The following is an 18,603-nucleotide window of genomic DNA, read 5'->3' on the forward strand; positions in this document are numbered from 1 at the left end:
ATGCAGCCATCTTTCTCCTCTTCCAGACAGCATCCCTTTTGGCTGCATTGGGCACAGCCCCTTTCCTGTCTGGGTCTCAGAGCTTCCACTTGTACAATGAGAAGAGTTCCACTTAGCAGGAAGAGGCACCATGTGCTAACTGTCCTCCACTCTGTGACAGTATCCATCAGAACCTCAGAAGAACAAGATTCTGACCTAGACCAGCTTCATGGATGAGTTACCTGTGTAATCACACAGGGCGCATATTTAGAAGGACCCCACGCTTGGTTGAATGTTCTGCTATTGCCATCTTGAAATCTGTAATAATTTTTGAACAATGAATCTCGTTTTGCAATGGGCCCTGTAAATTGTGTCCTGATCCTGACACATATGTCTAGCCCTGAGAAGATGCTGAGCTGCCTTGGCTGAGGTGGTGATCCAAGGGAGGGACAAGCTGAATAGATAAGACCCTGATTCTGTTCACCTTCTAGGGACCACATGTCCCTGCACATTTAGGGGCCCCTAGGAAATGCTGGTGAATCAAACCCCATAGTGGGGTTCTGTGCAGCTCCTTAGCACTGAACTCCTGCGGGGAGGGAACCCACCTCCCACAGGATTCCTGACCAGAGCCCTGTCCTTCGTGACTCCTTCCCCAAATCCCCCAGCTCTGCTCCCCACTCCCAGTTCACTGATGGCTCCTCAATTGCTTACCCCCCACCTCACCGCCCCCTTTTGGGTAGCTGCAAAATGTTTGGCAGTTTTTCATTGGGCAGGGTTGGGTGGATTTAAAATCCAAGAGGGCTCCAGCTATAATAAATGGATCAGGGCTTTAGGATAAACCAACTATTAAAAGGGCATTTTTGAATCAACTGAAACACTTTGAATATGAACTGGGCATTAGATAATACCCAAGAATTTGTGTTAATATGTGATAATGGCATATTACATAAGGAAATGTCCATGTGTTTTAGAGATGCCCGCTGAGGTATGTAGGGGTAAAATGACATGATGTTTGACAGTTGTTTTAAAATATCTTAGCAAAAAAAGGGAGAGGAGGTCAGTTAAATAAGTGTGGCAATATCTTGATTCACTCTACAATTCTACTTCTGTGTATGTTTGAAACTTTTCATTAAAATAAAGGCAGGGTGGGGAGTGGGGGCTGGGGGGTTGTCAAGAGAATTGTGAAAAGTTTCCTAGAATGTCTCTAAAAGAATGTCCCTATTCCACCTCTCTAAGAACTTTCTCTAGAGAGCCAACTCAGGTGAAGTCCCCAACTGTATGTGCATATGTGCATTTTCCCCCGGGAGAAAAAGATCCACAGCTTTCATCGGAGACTCAGAGGGGTCGTGACCCCTCCTCCCCCCAAAAGAGTAAGAACCCGCTACCTTACAGACGGGACCCTGTTTGAAGTCAGCGTTCCCCCACCTCCTTCGCCTCTAACTCGTTACTGCAGACTGTGTCACAGGTCTGGTGCGGCTGTGTGATGCTGGCCTGGGGTGCCCCCACTCCTCAGATCCCTTTTCTCCACCTGTACAATAGGGTTGCGGGGCGGTCCACGCGGCCACGGGGAGGACGAGGGGTTCGGGCCTCTGCGCCCGGGGCTCCACAGGAGACTCCCACAACTAGCCACGTAGCGAAGCCTCGACGCTCGTCCGGGACGCGCCCTCTGAGCCCCCACCCACTCCGGCCCCTGCCAGTCCACCTCCCGCTTGGGGCGGCAATTTGTCTCCTTTTGAACCCCCCGCCCCCGACGGGTTTCCCCCTTTGATTCGCAGCCTGGAGGCTCCCCCCTCTTTGAAATGCAAACCCGCCTCGGCTGGGGCCGCGGGCGCCTGGAGCTATAAAAGGCCTGGGTGGGGCGCACGCAGTGTCAGGGCCGGGAGTTCAGGTGAGCAGTTGCTCGTCGGGGCGGCCGGCGGCGGCGGCGGCGGCTCCGAGGCCCAGCATGCGCGGGGGGCCCCGCGGCCACCATGTACGTGGGCTATGTGCTGGACAAGGATTCCCCCGTGTACCCCGGCCCCGGCAGACCCGCCAGTCTCGGCCTGGGCCCTCAAGCCTACGGGCCCCCGCCCCCGCCCCCTGGGCCCCCGCAGTACCCCGACTTCACCGGCTACTCTCACGTGGAGCCGGGCCCCGTGCCCCCTGCGGCCTGGAGTGCGCCCTTCCCTGCGCCCAAGGACGACTGGGCCGCCGCCTATGGCCCAGGCCCCGCGGCCCCCGCCGCCAGCCCGGCCCCGCTGGCATTCGGACCCCCTCCGGACTTTAGCGCGGTGCCCGCGCCCCCTGGGCCCGGCCCAGGTCTCCTGGCGCAGCCCCTCGGTGGCCCAGGCGCACCGTCCTCGCCTGGAGCGCAAAGGCGGACGCCCTTCGAGTGGATGCGGCGCAGCGTGGCGGCCGGAGGTGGCGGTGGCAGCGGTAAGGATCCCTCCCTCGCCCTGCGCCTCAGAACGGTTCCCCTGGGCGCCGGCAGGTGCTAAGGCGAGGCCCTGGCCGCCCCCTGTCTGACCTCTGCCCGGCCCTGCTTGGGTTCCTGCGTGTGCCCCCCCCCCCAACTCTCTCCCAGGCGGTTGTTCTCTCAGTTCTCCCCTTATCCCAGCCTGCAGGAGCCTTAGCGAGCACAACCTGTCTCGCTGCAAAGATCGGGAAACTGAGACCCCAGAGTGAAGAAAAACGCCTTGTGGTTGCGTGGCAAGGCCGGAACTAGACGCAGGTCCCCAGACCTCTATCCCAGGGTAAACTTTTAGCCACACTGGTCATCATCTGTTTCTTTGCACCCCTATCCCAGCCCCAAGCCGGGGCTGCAAACTCGCCCCAGACAGGACATGAACCGATTGTGTGAACACCCGCAGGTCACTTCCTTTTCCAGGTGTCAGTCCCCCACCCATACATTGAAGACACTGGTGAGTCATATCCTACGACCCTCATTGCTTAGATTGGTGGTGGTGGTGGAGGGTCCCTACCTTACCATCTCAGGGCCCTCCCTGAACTCTTGACCCTGGGGGAGGGGAAAGCAGGAGCAGTTGGGAAGGTGGCTACTGTTTGGCTCCTGAACCTGTGAACCTCCTGCCCCCAGGCAGGCCTCTTGGATCCACCCTCTTCAAAGGCAGGGGAGGGGGCAGGACAAAGGCTCCGCTTTAATGAGGGGCAGCCTGACCTCCTTTATAGGTCCCCCCTTTGTCATGTAACAGGCTGGGCCTTGGCTCGGCAGTGACTCCTGTCGGCCGGAAAGTGAACATGATACTCCATTGTCCCGACGGTGTCCGGCCTGTCCTGACAAAGGCCACCTGGCCTTAGGGGCGGGAAGTTGGCCTGCCCACTCTTTGATGTCCAGCCCCTCCTCCCCTTCCCCCAGCTGGGAGTGAGCCTGGGACTTCCCCCACCTCCTCTCTCTCTTCCCCGCAAAGTCCCCACACATGCCAGCAGATGCTTGGGGCGGGGGGTTGGTCAGTACCTACAGGTCTGGCTGTAAGTGTACCATCTTCTTGGGAGTCCCAAGGACACAGAATCCCAGATCTGCCTCCACAGGCCTCAGAGGACTGGGGTTTATGCTCCAGCTCTGCCACTTGATTCTGTGGCAGCTAACGTGTATGGAACACTTACTAACGTAACGGAGCAGGCATTGACTTAAGATCTTTCAATTCTTGTATCTTTATCATAGGTACCATTATCACTCCCATTTTCAAGATGAAGAAATGATGGCATAGAGAGGTTAAATACTTGCAGAAGGAGAGTTATACTTGCATAACCAGCAAATGGCGGGGCTAGGATTTGAACCCAGGCTGACTCACCAAGCCTGTGCTCTAGTCCTCTGAACAGCTCTTAATTCAGTCATCTTTTCTGGGTCTCAGTTTTACCATCTGTGGCATGGGAAGGAAGGGTCTGTGCCTTTGTTTGAGTTACAAAAGGACCTTTTGAAAAATATGCTGTGAAGTACAAGTCTTCTCCCTAGAAAAAAAGCACTGCCTAATTGGGCAGACAATTTCAGGGGATCTAGTGGCCCCCAGAAGCTTTATCCAGGTTGAGAACTTTGCATTAGATTACATGAGAGCAAGTGTCTGGGGCTGCTGACCCTCCGGGTCCTGCAGCTCTGTATCTGTCCCCTGGAGAAGGAAGCTCACTTTTCCTGCTCCTTTATTCCAGTTGTTACTTCCTGCTGATCAGGCGACTTTAGAGATGGATGGGGAGGTTCCCCAGGGGCGGGGACTTGGAGAGAGGCCATCACTGTGCGAGGGGGAGAGAGTGGGCCAGTGGGGGTAGGAGGACTGTCGGGAACCCTGGGGAGCTTCCAGGCTACGTCAAGCAAATCACATGTTCTCTCTTGAGCACAGGAGCTGCTGAATCCAGCTCAGCTCTGTACTCGGAAGTCCTCTAGAAACTGTTGTCCCTGGGCAGATAGAAGACCTAGGAGTGACTCTGCCACCCTTATTCCCAGAAAGTAGAAGGAAGGGCTGAGGGAGGTTTGGGGGCTCCCCTAAAGAAAGTGGCTGCCCCAGGAGCCAGTTGAGAGCCATTCTGCCAAGGACATGGGAGCCTTGGCCCTCTCAAAGCTAGAAGCTGCTGCCTATCTGCTCGATGGGCATCTGACTCTGACTAGTGCTCCTGACGTGGGGGCAGAATTGGGGTAGGGTTATAGACCCTCCCTGAGAGAGAGGCCAAGCCCCTTCCCTCTTGGGCCTCAGTTTCTCCTGGGTAATGAAGGTACAAGGTCTCCAAGGGTGTTGCTTGGATGATGCTGTTGTCTGGGACAGCAGAGGGAAGGTCAGTGTGTGCCATCCCCCCAAATGTTGCTGGTCACCCTGTCTTAATGTACCCTTCCTGGCCAGTCCCCTTTTCCCCCTTTCTGTGCTTCCAGCATTCTAGAATATCTGACCTAGACAGACAGAGACCAGACATACAGATGGGAAACTGAAGCCTGGAGATGGTAAGGAATGTTCTAGTTTCATACAAATGGAGGCTGGACGGGGATATATTTTGGATGAGTCAGTTTAAAATTTTCCAGTCATTTCCCCTTATATTTAAGACAAAATCTACCCTCCTTTCTGAGATCTGCAAGCTACATGTGCTACTGCAGGCCTTGTGCATATGCTGTTCCCTCTTTCCAGAAAACTCCTTCCCCAGACTCTTTGCAGGTTCCTTCTCACCCTCCAGGTCTTAGCTTAGTGGCCACCTCCTCAGAGAGGTCCTCCATGATTTTCCAAAGTAGGCTCTCCCTATACCCATCAATAATCTTTGCCATGTTTCCTTCAGAGCACTAACCCCAATTTCAGTTTACTCACTTACTTATTTCTGTGCATGTTGTCTGTTCCCTACCCACCAAGGTAAACTCCCATGAAGTCCAGAACCATGTCTATTTGACCCATGACTACAGCACAGGCACCTGGCTCAGTGTGTGGCATTTAGTAGGTGCTCAATACATTTTGTTGAATGAATGAACAGCGCAAGTGTGATGGACAGTAAGACAACTCTGGGAGAAAAGGGGAGAGATGAAATCTCGACTTGGAGATGGGACCCACAACTGTCTGGCTGAACAGCTCATGCTAGTGGTGGAAGCCTGCTTGCCCCCTCCTCCCTACTGGGACGATGCTCCATGCTCACCTGGGGAATGGGTATATCTGGGGCTAAGCTTTATCTAAGGAGGGGGCAGTGAAAATGCAGGAAGGTGCAGGAGAGGCTGTTATGTTGTCCATAAACAAAATATTAACCAGTTCTGAGTGATTACTATCACTTCATTGAGGCCAGGATAGGAAATGACTACAAGAGGTTCTATTTTTTTCTTTTTTTTTGTCTTCACCCTTTGCATTTGTAATTATTAGTGTTCACCTTAGGAAGGTTATAAATCACCCTTCTGTCAAAGTTGCAGCCTCCAATTCCTTATGAATAAATAGTATCTCACAGGTTAATGGCTCACTGGGATAGCTGAGGTCTCGTACAAGTGGGGAGATGCTCACTTAGATGATGAGATCCTGAACCCTCCTCTCCCCACTACATCCCAGACCCTTTCTCTTGGCCCATTGCCACAGGCCACCAACCTGGCCTCTCGCCTTCAGCCTCTCTTTGATGCCCTAGCTGTCCTCTAAACCATTACCGAATTTATACTCTCAAAGCACATCCCCTGCTCAAGAGTATTCCATGGCTCCCCACTGCCATGGAATTACAATTTCATTTTATGCCATTTCATTGCCGTAAAATCCAGCCCCATTTCAGAGCCCTCTTGAGAACTGGCCCCAGCCCACTCTTGAAACCACTCTCCCATTAGTTTGCTTAGATACGGAGATGCTTACCTGGGACAGTTAAGAGTCTGACTCGGGAGCCTCAGACCTGGAACTATGTTTCTGTAAGACGCTGCATTAGCTTCAGGCAAGTTAATTGGGATCATTTCTCTGAGCCTCAACTTCTTCCACTGTAACTTTAAGACAGTAACAGGATTACACCTCAAAGCAATGGGGCCTGTAAAGCCCAGTCCTGAGACTGGCATATAGTAGATACTCAGTGCATTGATGCCTGCGTCCATCTCTGCCAGTCTTTAGCAGGTGCACACACCTCACAATTCCTGCCTCTCTAGACTGGTTCCCTCAGCCTGAACTGCCCTCCCTTCCCTCTCCTACAGCTTTACCAAATACTGCTTCTTCTCCAAGGACAGCTCCTCTAGGAAGCCCTCCTTGGTTCCCTCCCCTCCAAGCACTGTATCAGGCCCTTGTTTTAACAACACTTATCACTAGGGGGAGGGTATAGTGCAGTGGTAGAGTACGTGCTAAGCATCCACAAGGTCCTAGGTTCAATCCCCACTATCACCATTTTTTTTTTTAAAACTAAAGGTAAATAAATAAACCTAATTACCTTCCCCCTTAAAATAACAATTAACAACACTTATCACTGACTGTCTTGTTTAGCCCTGCCATCTACTGTCTGTTATCTCCTGAAGGACCAGTCCTAATCGGTCCCATCCTTCTCACCATGCCTTACACATAGTAGGAGCTCATGATACAGCTAATAACTCTGGCATCAACTGAGTCTTTACCACGAGCTAGGCACTGTGCCAAGGACTTTGCATGGTGATCTCACTTAAGTCTCATAACAACCCTAAGAAGTGTGAGGTTCTATTATTTGCTTCATTTTTTTTTTTTTATGAGACTCGGAGAGGGTAACACGTTTTGCCCAAGGTCACATAGCTGGGAGGTGGCAGCACAGGGTTCAAATCCAGACCCTATAGGCTAATGAGCGTCTATCAAATAAAACAACACACTCAGAGTGGGAGCCCGGCCCCCTCCCATGTACATTCCAGCCCAGGTGGGGAAAAGGAGGCCAGTCAGAGATGAGCCATAAGAGGCTGGGGGCGGGGTGGGGGGGGAAGCGCACAGCAGGGGCCAGGCTGTTTAAAGCTGGTTCTCAAGGCAGAAGCTCCATCTGACACCTCATCTCTCAGATGCAGCTGGGAAGGGGGGAATGACCCAGTTAGAAGGTGGCAGAAGGCTTTTTTTGGTTGGGTGTTTTTCCCCCCACTTTGGCAGATATTGCTGTTGAGAGCTTGGGGAGTTGTTCTGAAGGTCCAGAACAGCTTTGTTAGCAGCAAGGCTGGCTTGTCAGTGGGAAGTTATCTTAATGGGATGGCCTCTCAAGTTCCTGTCCTGGAGCTTCTGGGATCTGGAAACATTTACATCTAGAGTCAGATCCATCACCACGGTAACGTGCTAAGCCCCCCACCCCATGCCATAATCGCCCATCAAGCTTGTAGGGGTGCCCCACATAGATCCCCTGGCATCAGCAGTGAGAGGGAGCAGACCTTAGTGAAAGCTGAGGCTGACACTCCAGGCTCATCCCCCTCTGATCACTTCCCATTGCTCTAAAAGTCCAATCCAAAGGCCTCACCCCAGGGCTCAAAGCTCTGCTAGCCTCTCCAGCTGCATCACGTGCCTCTCTCATCCATTCATTCATACAGGCAGACAGGCGATAACAGTTTCTGAGTCTCATTTCTATGCCAAACATGCTATTAGGTGCTGGGGATTCCGGACAGAACAAGGCAGGCAGGGTCCATCAGGGGGCCAGTACTCTGCTGCTCCTCTCTGCCTTAGGACCTTTGCACATGTTGTTCACTCTTCCTGGAATATTCTTCCCAATTGGTGACATGGAAACTTCCTTCTCAACCTTCAGATCTTGGCTTAAATGTAGCCTCCTCCTGGAGACCTCCCCCAAGCTAAATAAAGTAGGCTCCCCACTCCACCCTGATCACTCAGTCTAGCTCTCAGCTCCATGACTGCTTTCCTTCACACTAATCACAGTTAGTAATTTTTTGTTTTTCGTCTGCCCCCACCCACCCATGTAAGGGGGAATGAACTGTTTTAACATGTAAGTACGGAGCACCTCCCGCAGTAGTGGTATGAACTGGCATCTATTGAGTGCTTAGTATTTTTTCAAATGCAGGTATTTTTGACCCCAGAACAACACATTTCTCCATTAGATTAGTGGTTTTGACTAAGGCTGTGGGAGCAGTGGAGCTAGATGGAAGGCTGTCCTTTGGAGGTTGAGCCAATCAGCTGATGGATTGGATGTGGGGGGTGGGGGTTGCACCACCTAGGCTTTTGGCATGAGTGGCTGGAGAATGGGGGCTATTTACTGTGATGAGGAAGACCAGGAAGCTATAGATCTGTGTTACATTCAACAAGGACTCATCGTGGGCTCACCCTGTGTGTCAGGCACTGCTGTGGGACAGGATGAGCAAGAAGGAATGGTCCCTACCCTCATAGAGCGTACAGAGAGCCAGGCACTGAGGGGAGGGGATGTGTCAAGGTCCCGCAGCGAGCTAGAAAAAGGCTAGAGTCCAGAGCCTCTTCCTACACCTCCACCCCATATGTGACTCTTCAAGACCCATGCCTGCAGATGGTTTGCAAGGACTTCAGCTCCAGACCAGAGGAGGACGGCCAGGGGAGGGCAGAGGCCTAGAAACACCACCGGGAAACAGCTGAGAGGACGCAGGTGTTCAGCCCAGAAGAAGACTTGAAGGGATGCAGATGCTGCTTCCAACACTTAGAAGGGCTGTTCTAGGCCCCTTATTTCTGGTGCTCCTTGCGGAAAATCCTAGGAAGGATATACATGGGTGATGGATGCAAGAATAGGCTGCTATACAGGTAGTCCAAGCAGTCTGGTTAGGTGTGCACTGCACGTGTGGGCATCTGGGAGTCTGGTCTAGCTGTGTTATCCAATAGAACTTTCTGTGATGATGGCTCTATGTCTGTGCTGTCCAGTGTGCTGGCCACTAGTGACATGTGTCTATTGAGCACTTAATATATGGCTAGTGTGACTAAAGAACTGAATTTTTAATTCTATGTAATTAATTTTAATTTAAATAGCCACATGTGGCTAGTAGCTGTCATATGGGACAGTGCAGGAAAATCTCTCTCAAGAGTTCCTAGAATGGCAATCCATTCCAGACGGGCTCCTTACACTCCAGCAAGGACTCTTTCCTGCCTCTTTTGTCTCTGCAGTCATCGTCATCATCTTCTTCATCATCATCACATCTTTGTCACAGTTAGCTTTTATTAATAATTACCTTGTTAACTAGATGATCACATCTAATCTCCACAGCCACCGTGTCTAAAGGAGGCATTCATGTCCCCATTTCAAGGATGAATAAACTGGGATTCAGAGAGGTTCAGTGACTTCCCTGAGTTCACGCTGCTGGCACGTGGCCAGGCTGGGTTGGAACCATTGGGCCTATGTGACTCTGACGTTCCTATCCTCTTCACTGCCTCCCATAGTCAAGTCAGATCGTGGACCTCCTTGAAGAAGATAGGGGAGAGGAAGATGCAAAGGTGGCCTGGGAGGCAGAGGGTGTGGTGCTGACTGAGCTCTGTGACTAGGAGGGAGGGTGACAGTGGGGTGAAGCCTTCCTAAAGCTACAGGACTCCTGAGTATGGCTGGCCTGGCCATCCTCCCTTCACCTCACCCCCACTCCCTGCCAGCCTCACCCCTGCTCCAGGGATGAGCAGGGTTGAATGAGGAAATGTGTTAGAGCAGTCTGGAACAGGCAAACCAGCTGGAACAAGGACCAGTCATGGACCCAATAGAGAGCCTCACAGCCCAGGGAGGACATTGGTCAGTCCATCATCGAATTGGGTGAATCAGGGCTGCTGCAGCAGAAGTCCCACCCACTGGTGGTACAGATGGGGAAACAGGTCCAAGCTAAACATCACATGTCCAGCTGGTGGCCCAGCCAGACCTCCCACTCCCAGGCCGGTGTGTTCTTTGCCCTGCAACTCCCTATCAGGCGGCATTCCTCCCTCTCCTGAGGGATCCCTCCAACATCCACTTCTGCAAATAGCTCAGTTCTCCTTGTTGCCTCCATAGCTCTTTGTCCTTTGCAGACTGCTTTCACATCCATTTTGCTCCCCAGGGTGAGAGGAAAGCCCAAAGAAGTTTAGTCATTTGTCAAATCCTTCAGCGAAGGATGCAGACCTGGGCCCAGGTCCTTAAGGGAGGCTCAGAGCTGCACAGAAGTTCCGAATCTACGGGGCCCTAGGAGCTGACACTCAATCCTCTTTATTTATGTTTAAAGACAAATTTTTTTAAATGGAGGTACTGAGGATTGAACCCAGAACATTGTGCCTGCTAAGCATGTGCACTACCACTGAGCTATGCCCACCCGCCCAACCCTGCTCTGATGCACAGGAGAATCTGGGGCCCAGAGAGGAGAAGAGACTTATTTAAGGCCACACAGATGGTACTGAACTGGGACCAGGACCTACTGACTCCAGCTGGTGGTTCAGAATCCCCTCTGGTGGGCTTGTTGAAGATGGCAGGGAGACTAGGACGCAGTAGGTCTGGGAGTCTGGGAATCTGTATTTTTAATAAGCATCCATGCATGCATGTATGCATCTGTGTGTGTGTGTGTGTGTGTGTGTGTGTGAGTTGGGGTGGGAGGGGAATTTTGTGTACAGCCAGTGAGGCTGGACCACACAAAGAGGGGTCATGGACTTATGTCTCAGACCCTGAGAGCCAGAGCTGGCAGTCTCATCCCCCAGGGCCACAAACCCAGCAGGAAGAGGACAAAGGAAGTGCTGACCCAGAGGCCACTTGATTTTCCTGGAGCCACTTGCCCCGCCCTGGGGGCAGAGGCTAAACTCTGTCCTTGCCTGGCCCAGTTGGATGGGGAGGCCCCACTGCAGACCAGCAGGCTCCTGCCCGCTATCCTCCAGCTGGGCGGGCCCGGTTTCTAAACTCTCAGACAGGGAAATCAGTCTTAGAATTCTTTCAGCAATAATAACAAACATAATCAGAGAATCAACAAACATTGGGAGCTTCATGTTTCCAAGTTGGAAGGGACCTTATAAATAAACAGTTTCGTTCAAAACACAACCCATTGCTCAGATCCATTTTCCAGCATCCCTGCCATATGGTTATCCCACTACTATTGGAAATGAGTAAGATCTACCCTTCCCTGCATCCCTATGTGGCAGGTACTGTGCCACACATCATCCATCCATCCATCTCAAGTGACCTCCTGTACACCCAAGGTGTGGAGATAATTATGGGAGACCTTACACTGGATGATAAGTTCTGGTGCTATTTCTGAGGCTAGAGAGACCTGAGTTTAAATCCCACCTGCCAGATGTGTGGACCTCAGTTTTCTCATCTGTAAAATAGGGATAACAGTTGCATAGCTTCAGAGGCTGCTGAGAGATGTATGCAAAGTGCCTGACACATGGACATATTGGCCATTATTGGAATAATAATTATCCCCATTTTATAGACACAGAAAATGAGACTCAGAATGGTGAGGTGACTGTCCTAGGTCACCCAACCAGTGAGAAGCTACACAGCACAGCCCTGGAGGTCTGCTTGCCCAAACAACCATATGTCAGGGTCACCTGGAGTATCAAATTTCAGGGCCCCACTTCAACCCCACTGAGTCTGAATTTCTGGGCCAGAATCTGTGCTTTTTAGAAGCTCCTTAGGCAACTCTGAGGCTCCTGGTCATGCATTTGGAACCATTAGCCAGGAGCTTCCAAAGTCCTCTTTAGGGGATGGGGAGTTTGCTACCTCCATCACTGCCTGATGCATATGGATGAGCCTTTCCTCACATCCCAAAACCAGAGCAGAGAGAAAGCCTCTCATTGGGAGAGTTATTCAAGGCTCTTCTCCCGCCATGCTCACCCCTGAAGATCTGGGGAGGGGGGAGGGCTCCGACCCTCCCTCCCACCCACTTGCACTGGCATCCGGCCCAGAGCGTTATTCATTAGGAGGCTGGGAGCGGCCTGGCCCCCATCAGACACCTGTTACAGGAGCCCGGACTTCCCGCTTAGTCCCAGTGTCCCAGGGGCCTGTAAATCATTCATCCCAGGCCCTCTCCCCGCCCCACCGCTGTCACGCACCTCCCTGCCTCCTCCCTCCTGGGCTCGCAGACTGGCACAGGTGTTCACAGGAAGGAAAGGGAGTTGCTCGGGGCAGTGGGGAGTTCTGGCCCAGAGCTGGGACTGGAGCCCAGGCTCCCGACTGTCATTAAAAATACAGATTCAAATCTGTACATGGTAAAAATTTAAACATCCCAAAGACTCCCTCCGACCTGTGGCTCTCCAGCCTCCAGTCCCCTCTCCAGGCAGCCTCTATTATTGGCTTATTGTATATTCTTTCAGAAAGAACTCTCTGGGTGTGCAAACGTGTTTGAGTGTGTGTGTATTTTATTTTTATCCAAAAATAGTAACATTAATATTCACAACATTCTGTCTTGCATTTTTAAACAATAGATTTTTAGAAATTGCTCCATATTGGCACATATTGGAGCTTTATAATTTCTTTTTAATGACTGCATAATGCTCCTGTCTGGATGTACCATCTCTTATCTAATTAACCAGTCTCGACTCATAGGCATGTGCATCGTCCTTAATTTTGTGCTATTTGGAAGAGTTAGCGCTTTGGTCATTTCTCTGTGGGATCAGTCCCCGCAAGTGGGATTAATGGGTCAAAGGGCATGTGCATGTTAAGTGAGGCTGAGATCACCAAGCTGGACTCCAAGGAGCATGTTTCAGTTATCACTCCCCAGACAGCAGATGGGACTCCCTGGTTCCTGGACCACACAGTGCGATGTCAAACATTTGGTTCTCTGTCAGAGCCATTTTCTTAGCAATAAAACTATGCTTTGAGCAGCTCCACCAGATAGAAGTTGTCCAGTGGGTTCCTGAGCCCACCAGCCCCTCTCCTGGGCCCAGAGGTGGGGTGACAGGGCCTGTGGGCTGGGCCTTCACTGGTAGCCTTGCTAGAACAGAAAGGAGCTAGAGCCTCATCTCCTGTCTAGTTCCCCCTGCTCCACTGGCCACCAATGTTGAAGGGGAGGACCCTGGGCTGGCGGTCAGGAAACACGTGAGCCTGGGTTTATACCAATACCAGGCAGGATGGCTCTCAGCAAGTGCCCCTTTCTGAGCCTCAATTTTCCCCATCTATGAAATGGGTGTGATGGACCCTCACTTACTCACCAGAAAGGGTGGGAGTGAGTGCTGGATGCCTGAGGGTGTCTTTGTTATCTCTGTTTAAAATCTCTCAGGCTGAAGTTTGGGTGGGCAGGGAGTCTCATCCCCCTACTTCAGGCTGTGATCTTCTGGGCATTTTTGACCTTGGGCCATCCAGCCCCAGCCCAGGGCTCTCAGGGACCTGCCCTCACCATGGTCCGGACCCTTCCAAGAAATACAAGTAGATGAGTGGTCTGCTGTTTGAGCATCTGCTGCCAGTGCCTAGAACCTCATAGCAGGCTCTGTGGACCCTAAATCTGGTGGCGTGAGGAGCTGTGCACTAGAGCAGGAGCGAGCGCTCTAGGCCCAGTGACATGGCCTTGGGCAAGTTCAAGCCTGCCTGGGGCTTCACTGACCCTGGCTGCACAGGGAGGTTGGACTAGAAGGACTCACAAGGCCACTCTTTGGATCTCTGGCTGCCGTATAACCATCCTGACCCTCGGTCTCTTCATCTATAAAAGTTGGAGGAGACTAAACTCCTATGACCCCTTCTGGCTTTAGCCTAGTGAACCCAGTGGGGCTACGGGTTCAGAGCTCTGCTGGGTTCCAGTGGTGGTGACATTAAGCAGAACTGTTTTTGAGCAGGCGTTGAATTTTCTAGGTCAAGGAGGGGCCCCATCTGGAGCCAAGGCCTTAGCAGCCACTCCCTTGTCTCTCTCCTGGGCTAGGCCTGGCTGAGGGCCGAGGCTGTCCTGTGCTATGTCGGGCAATGGGCTGAGGTCAGTGGATGTGGAAGAGTCCAGTGTGGTTCTGCTGCTCTGGCAGGAAAACAGCCCAGGAACATCTGCTGTCTCCTGTTCTCCACAAACCATTTGGCTCCTGGGGAGCCCAGTGGCGGTCCTGCCAAGCTGCGTGGGCTGGAACATAGTTAGGGGTGGGGGTAGTTAGCACAGGGGTGCTGAAGGACCAGCAGGGCCAGAGCTGGGACTAGGAGAGTGAAGGTCAGGCTGTTGTGGGGGTGAAGTGGGATGGGGTTCATGGTTACTCAGACCTGCCACGCCCTGGTGGGACACATGGGTGGGTCTAAAAGTGCCTGCGCGTGCCTCCTGTTTATAGCCACGTGCTCGGCTTCTTACCAAAGGAAACTGGTGTTTAGTAAGGCCCCCACACTAGCGCAAGCCAAGCATGACTCTTAATATTCTCTCCAGACAAACCTCTGATCCCAGCCCGAAAGCGATTCTGATATTAACCCCAGTCGGTCCTCAAATCTAGTTCCTGGCCCCAGGCTGAGCCCTGTGTGGAAGCCAAGCCACCGCCTTCTCTCTCCTGGGTTATGGCAGGTCTCCCTGCTTTTCCTTCTTCTCGCCAGTCTGTTCCCCATGCAGTAGCTAGAACAATCCTAAAACTGACATCAGACCTCATGGCTCCTATCCCAGGCAGAGTAAAACTCAGACCTCTTAACATGGCCCGGAGGCCCTGCATGACCTGCCCCCTCCCCTTGCTCACTGTACCCACCAGCCCCCTCCCCCACCCCAGGCACCAGCCTCCTTAGAGCAGGCATACATTCCTACCACAGGGCCCTTGCACCTGATATTCCCTCCACCTGCAGACCTCTTTTCCAGACAGCTGCATGGCCCTATCCCTCACCTCCTTTAAATCTTTGCTTAAATACCACTTCAAGGTAAGAGCATCATGGATCACTCTATTTAAAATCACAACCTCTCTCCTCCCTAAATTCCCAGTCCTCCTTCCCTTTCTCTGAAATATTTATCATCAATTAATGTAGCAAATAATTTCTATATTCATTTTTGCCCATCTCCCTCCAAGGGCAGATTTTTTTTTCTCACTGTGCTTGGCCCACAGCAGGAGCTCAGTAAATATTTGTGGGCTGAGCAAAGTACTCCTGTTCTATGCCTGGGCACAGGCTGGTGTGTGGATGGCCCCAGGCAGACCAGCCCCCAGCTCCTGGAGCAGCTCCAACTCATGGCTTGGTGTCTAGAACCAAGGCCTTTTGAGGAAACTGACAAGTCCTGGGGAACCACCAGCAGCCCCAGTCCTTTTTTGTTTGATTTTGGGGCCAGCAACCTCCAGGATCGGACAGGAATTGAGGCGCATACACCACCCCAGGACAGTTCCTGCAAGCTTCCTGCCCGCCTCTGCCTGTGGCGGCCCTTCCTGCTCTCCTCGTGCACAGGAGAGAGGAGCAGCTGACGTCTCGTTAGCCTCAGTCTACCCTTGCCTGCCAGGTGTTCCTCCAAGTCTCTGATGCTCATGTGTGTTGTCTGAGGGCCACTGAATCAGAACCACCTGGGGAGCTCATGAAAAATGCAGATTTCACCCCAGAGCGTTCTGCTTCACATGTGCAGTGACGCCCTGGAATCTGTTTTTCGCAAGCTCCCTGAGGGTCTGTTGCACAGCTGCACCTGGGGATCGTTGCCTGAAAGCTGGCGGGGCTGGAAATCAGAGTAAGGCTCTGGGTCAGGAGACCTGGACTGACACCCCAATTCCACCAGTGGCTTTCTGGGTATAACCCTGGGCAAGTTGCTTCCCCTCTCTGAGCCTTAGGCCAGCGCTCGCCTCCCAGGTTGGGAGTCCCCAAGTGAGCCTGAGGGAATGCTTGTTGCTCACTTAAGGTCCTTCTTGGGGGGGCCTGGACTACTCTTCCTCCTGGGTGCCCTGCTATGGCCTTTTGCAAGCTCCCCTCCCTATTCACCGCTCCTCCTGGCTCCTCTGCTTCTCAGGTAAGACCCGGACCAAGGACAAATACCGCGTGGTCTACACCGACCACCAGCGCCTGGAGCTTGAGAAGGAATTCCACTATAGCCGGTATATCACCATCCGGCGGAAGTCAGAGCTGGCCGCCAATCTGGGCCTTACTGAACGCCAGGTGTGTAGGTCCCTCACCTCATCCACAGAGCAGTACTGGGAGTCTGGCCTCCAGACTGCCAGGCAGATTGTGGAGATCTGTTAGGGGAGGAGAACAGAGAGGTTGAGTCTCCTGGCCATGGTCACACAACACAACAGAAGCTGAGCTCCTGCCAAATCCCATCTAGCCCCCAACCCCGTGCCTCCCCGCCCTGGCCAATAAAACCCAGTATCCCTGACCACCAATAGGAGGATAGGGGACCTGATTAGCTATAGGCTACAGCAGGCTTTGATCAACGCTGGTTAAATCCAGAGGAGGGAACAGTCAGGGAGAACAGGGAAGGCTTCCTGGAGGAGGGGTGACAGAACATGGCTTTGGAAGACCGGGAGGAAGAGGGTTATAGAGAAAGTTGTCTTAAGAGTAGGGGAGGTGGGGAGGGTACAGCTCAGTGGTAGAGCGCATGCGTAGCATGCATGAGGTCCTGGGTTCGATCCCCAGTATCTCCATTAAATAAATAAAAACTAATTACCCCCCCCCCCGAAAAAAAGAGTAGAAGAGCAAGTTCTAGAGGGGGAGAATGGGTTCAAAGTCCATTCCAGTCAGGGTAGCTGGAGCAGGAGCGAGGCCCCAAACGCCACATCGGGAAATAAGAGCTTCACTGTCCCCTGGCTCTTCCTCTTCTTCTGTCATTTGGTCTCCGCAACACCTACCCCATCTCTGTCCTCTGATCCCACAGGTGAAGATCTGGTTCCAAAACCGGCGGGCAAAGGAGCGCAAAGTGAACAAGAAGAAGCAACAGCAGCAGCAGCAGCAGCAGCCCCCACAGCCAACCCCGCCGGCCCATGATGTCACCCCCACTCCAGCTGGGCCGTCCCTGGGGGCCCTGTGCCCCAGCTCTGCCGGCCTCCTGGGCACCTCCTCCCCGATGCCTGTCAAGGAGGAGTATCTATCATAGCCCCCCAACTAGCCTTGCAGGCTGGGGGCCTTGGGGACTCAGGTGCTGGGAACGTGGCTCCTGTTGGGACTCAGGAGGCCTGGTCTGAGTCCCAGCCTTGCCACTGACCTTCTGAGTACCCTTGGACAAATCACCCACCCAGCCCCTGCATCCCCTGGGCCCATCCATGCAGTGAGCTTGTTGGATAAGGACCTTTTCCAGCTGCGGTGCTCTAGGCCTCGGGGGGATAGGGAGCCTGGGGTGGGAGGTCTCAATTCCCAGGGGGCTGAGTGAAGGAGCCAAGAGAAATCACCAGGCCCTACCTCCTCCTCCATAGGCTCAAAGGTGGGAGGCTGCTGTAGGGACTAGACTCCTGGAGAAAGAAGATGGAAGGCTTGCAGACCATGCCCTGAGTGGGGGGAGGGTGTCAGCTCACATCTGCCTTTTCCTGCAGCCTCACCTTTACCTGCCCCCATAATGACATGCCCTGAACCCTCCCCAGGTGGGATGCAAAGCACACAGCCTGCAGGACTGGACCTGAGCAATAGGCTCTGATGACCATCCCTTCTGGGTGGCAGAGCCATGTCCCCTCACTAGCATTCTTAGTGGGGCCTTCAGATTGGGGAGAGGCCCCGGAAGGGGGGCAGGGGGCAAAGTCCACTCTGCCAAGTTTCTACCACCCCGCCAGGGTGTTCCTGAGGGCCCAGGCCCCAGGGAGCCCCCAAAGGACTTTCTCTGGACCAAGCAGACCTCACAGCTAGGCAAGTGTTACACAGTGGAATCTCTTGGATGCAGCTTCAAGAATAAATTTTTTTCCTCTTTTTAAAAATGTATAAAAATCATTATACATAGCATGAAAAGAAAATGTTAAAGAAGTGTAAATCATCCTTACCCTTCTCAACAACTGCATAGTCCCTTCTGGTCTCTGTAGGCCCTTTAACAAGGTCACCTTTAAAATACATTTGAAAGATCAAAACAGGACACAGTTAGAGTGAGTTTATGAGACTGTAAAATTTTAAGTTCATTTTGTAAGCAGAATCATCAGCTTCAATCTATCAGTCTTTTGACTTTTTCAAATACTTTCAACTCAGGTTTTTCTTCAAACAGATGACATCTGCTGGGCACTCCATGTCCCAGGCATGGCTGGGCCCGGGGAATGCACAGACCTTGCCCCTCAGAAGTTCCCAGTCTGAGCTCTAGGTATCAGGGGGGCAGAGCACCCAGGGAGTCCAGAGTGAGCTCCCAGCTTATCCTGGAGAATCTGGAAGGCTTCCTGGAGGAGGAGATGTTGGAACTGAGGCCTGAAAGACTAATGGTTGCTGTCAGGTCAAGAAAGAGGAATGATAAAATAGATTACAAGCACTATGAACTTAAAGTATAATTTTTAA

The 18,603-nt window shown here is 52.5% G+C and overlaps 1 protein-coding gene across 1 annotated transcript; it reads left to right on the top strand.

The window, feature by feature from the left end:
* The first annotated feature begins 1,875 nt into the window (after positions 1–1,875).
* Positions 1,876–18,118, top strand: CDX1 (caudal type homeobox 1). The gene is made up of 3 exons (XM_032477101.1): positions 1,876–2,394; positions 16,157–16,302; positions 17,018–18,118. Exons 1-3 carry the CDS (start codon positions 1,950–1,952, stop codon positions 17,234–17,236), a joined length of 810 nt encoding a protein of 269 aa, XP_032332992.1. The 5' UTR covers positions 1,876–1,949; the 3' UTR covers positions 17,237–18,118.
* Positions 18,119–18,603: the final 485 nt, after the last annotated feature.

The sequence above is a fragment of the Camelus ferus genome, chromosome 3 (assembly GCF_009834535.1).
Source record: "Camelus ferus isolate YT-003-E chromosome 3, BCGSAC_Cfer_1.0, whole genome shotgun sequence".
Classification (NCBI taxonomy): Eukaryota; Metazoa; Chordata; class Mammalia; order Artiodactyla; family Camelidae; genus Camelus; species Camelus ferus.

Bases quoted from the DNA above. Each gene is read 5' to 3' on its own strand.
- CDX1 (XM_032477101.1), top strand. From the start codon at position 1,950: ATGTACGTGGGCTATGTGCTGGACAAGGATTCCCCCGTGTACCCCGGC. The intron at 2,395-16,156 runs GTAAGGATCCCT...TCTGCTTCTCAG, and splicing joins CGGAGGTGGCGGTGGCAGCG to GTAAGACCCGGACCAAGGAC. The intron at 16,303-17,017 runs GTGTGTAGGTCC...CTGATCCCACAG, and splicing joins TGGGCCTTACTGAACGCCAG to GTGAAGATCTGGTTCCAAAA.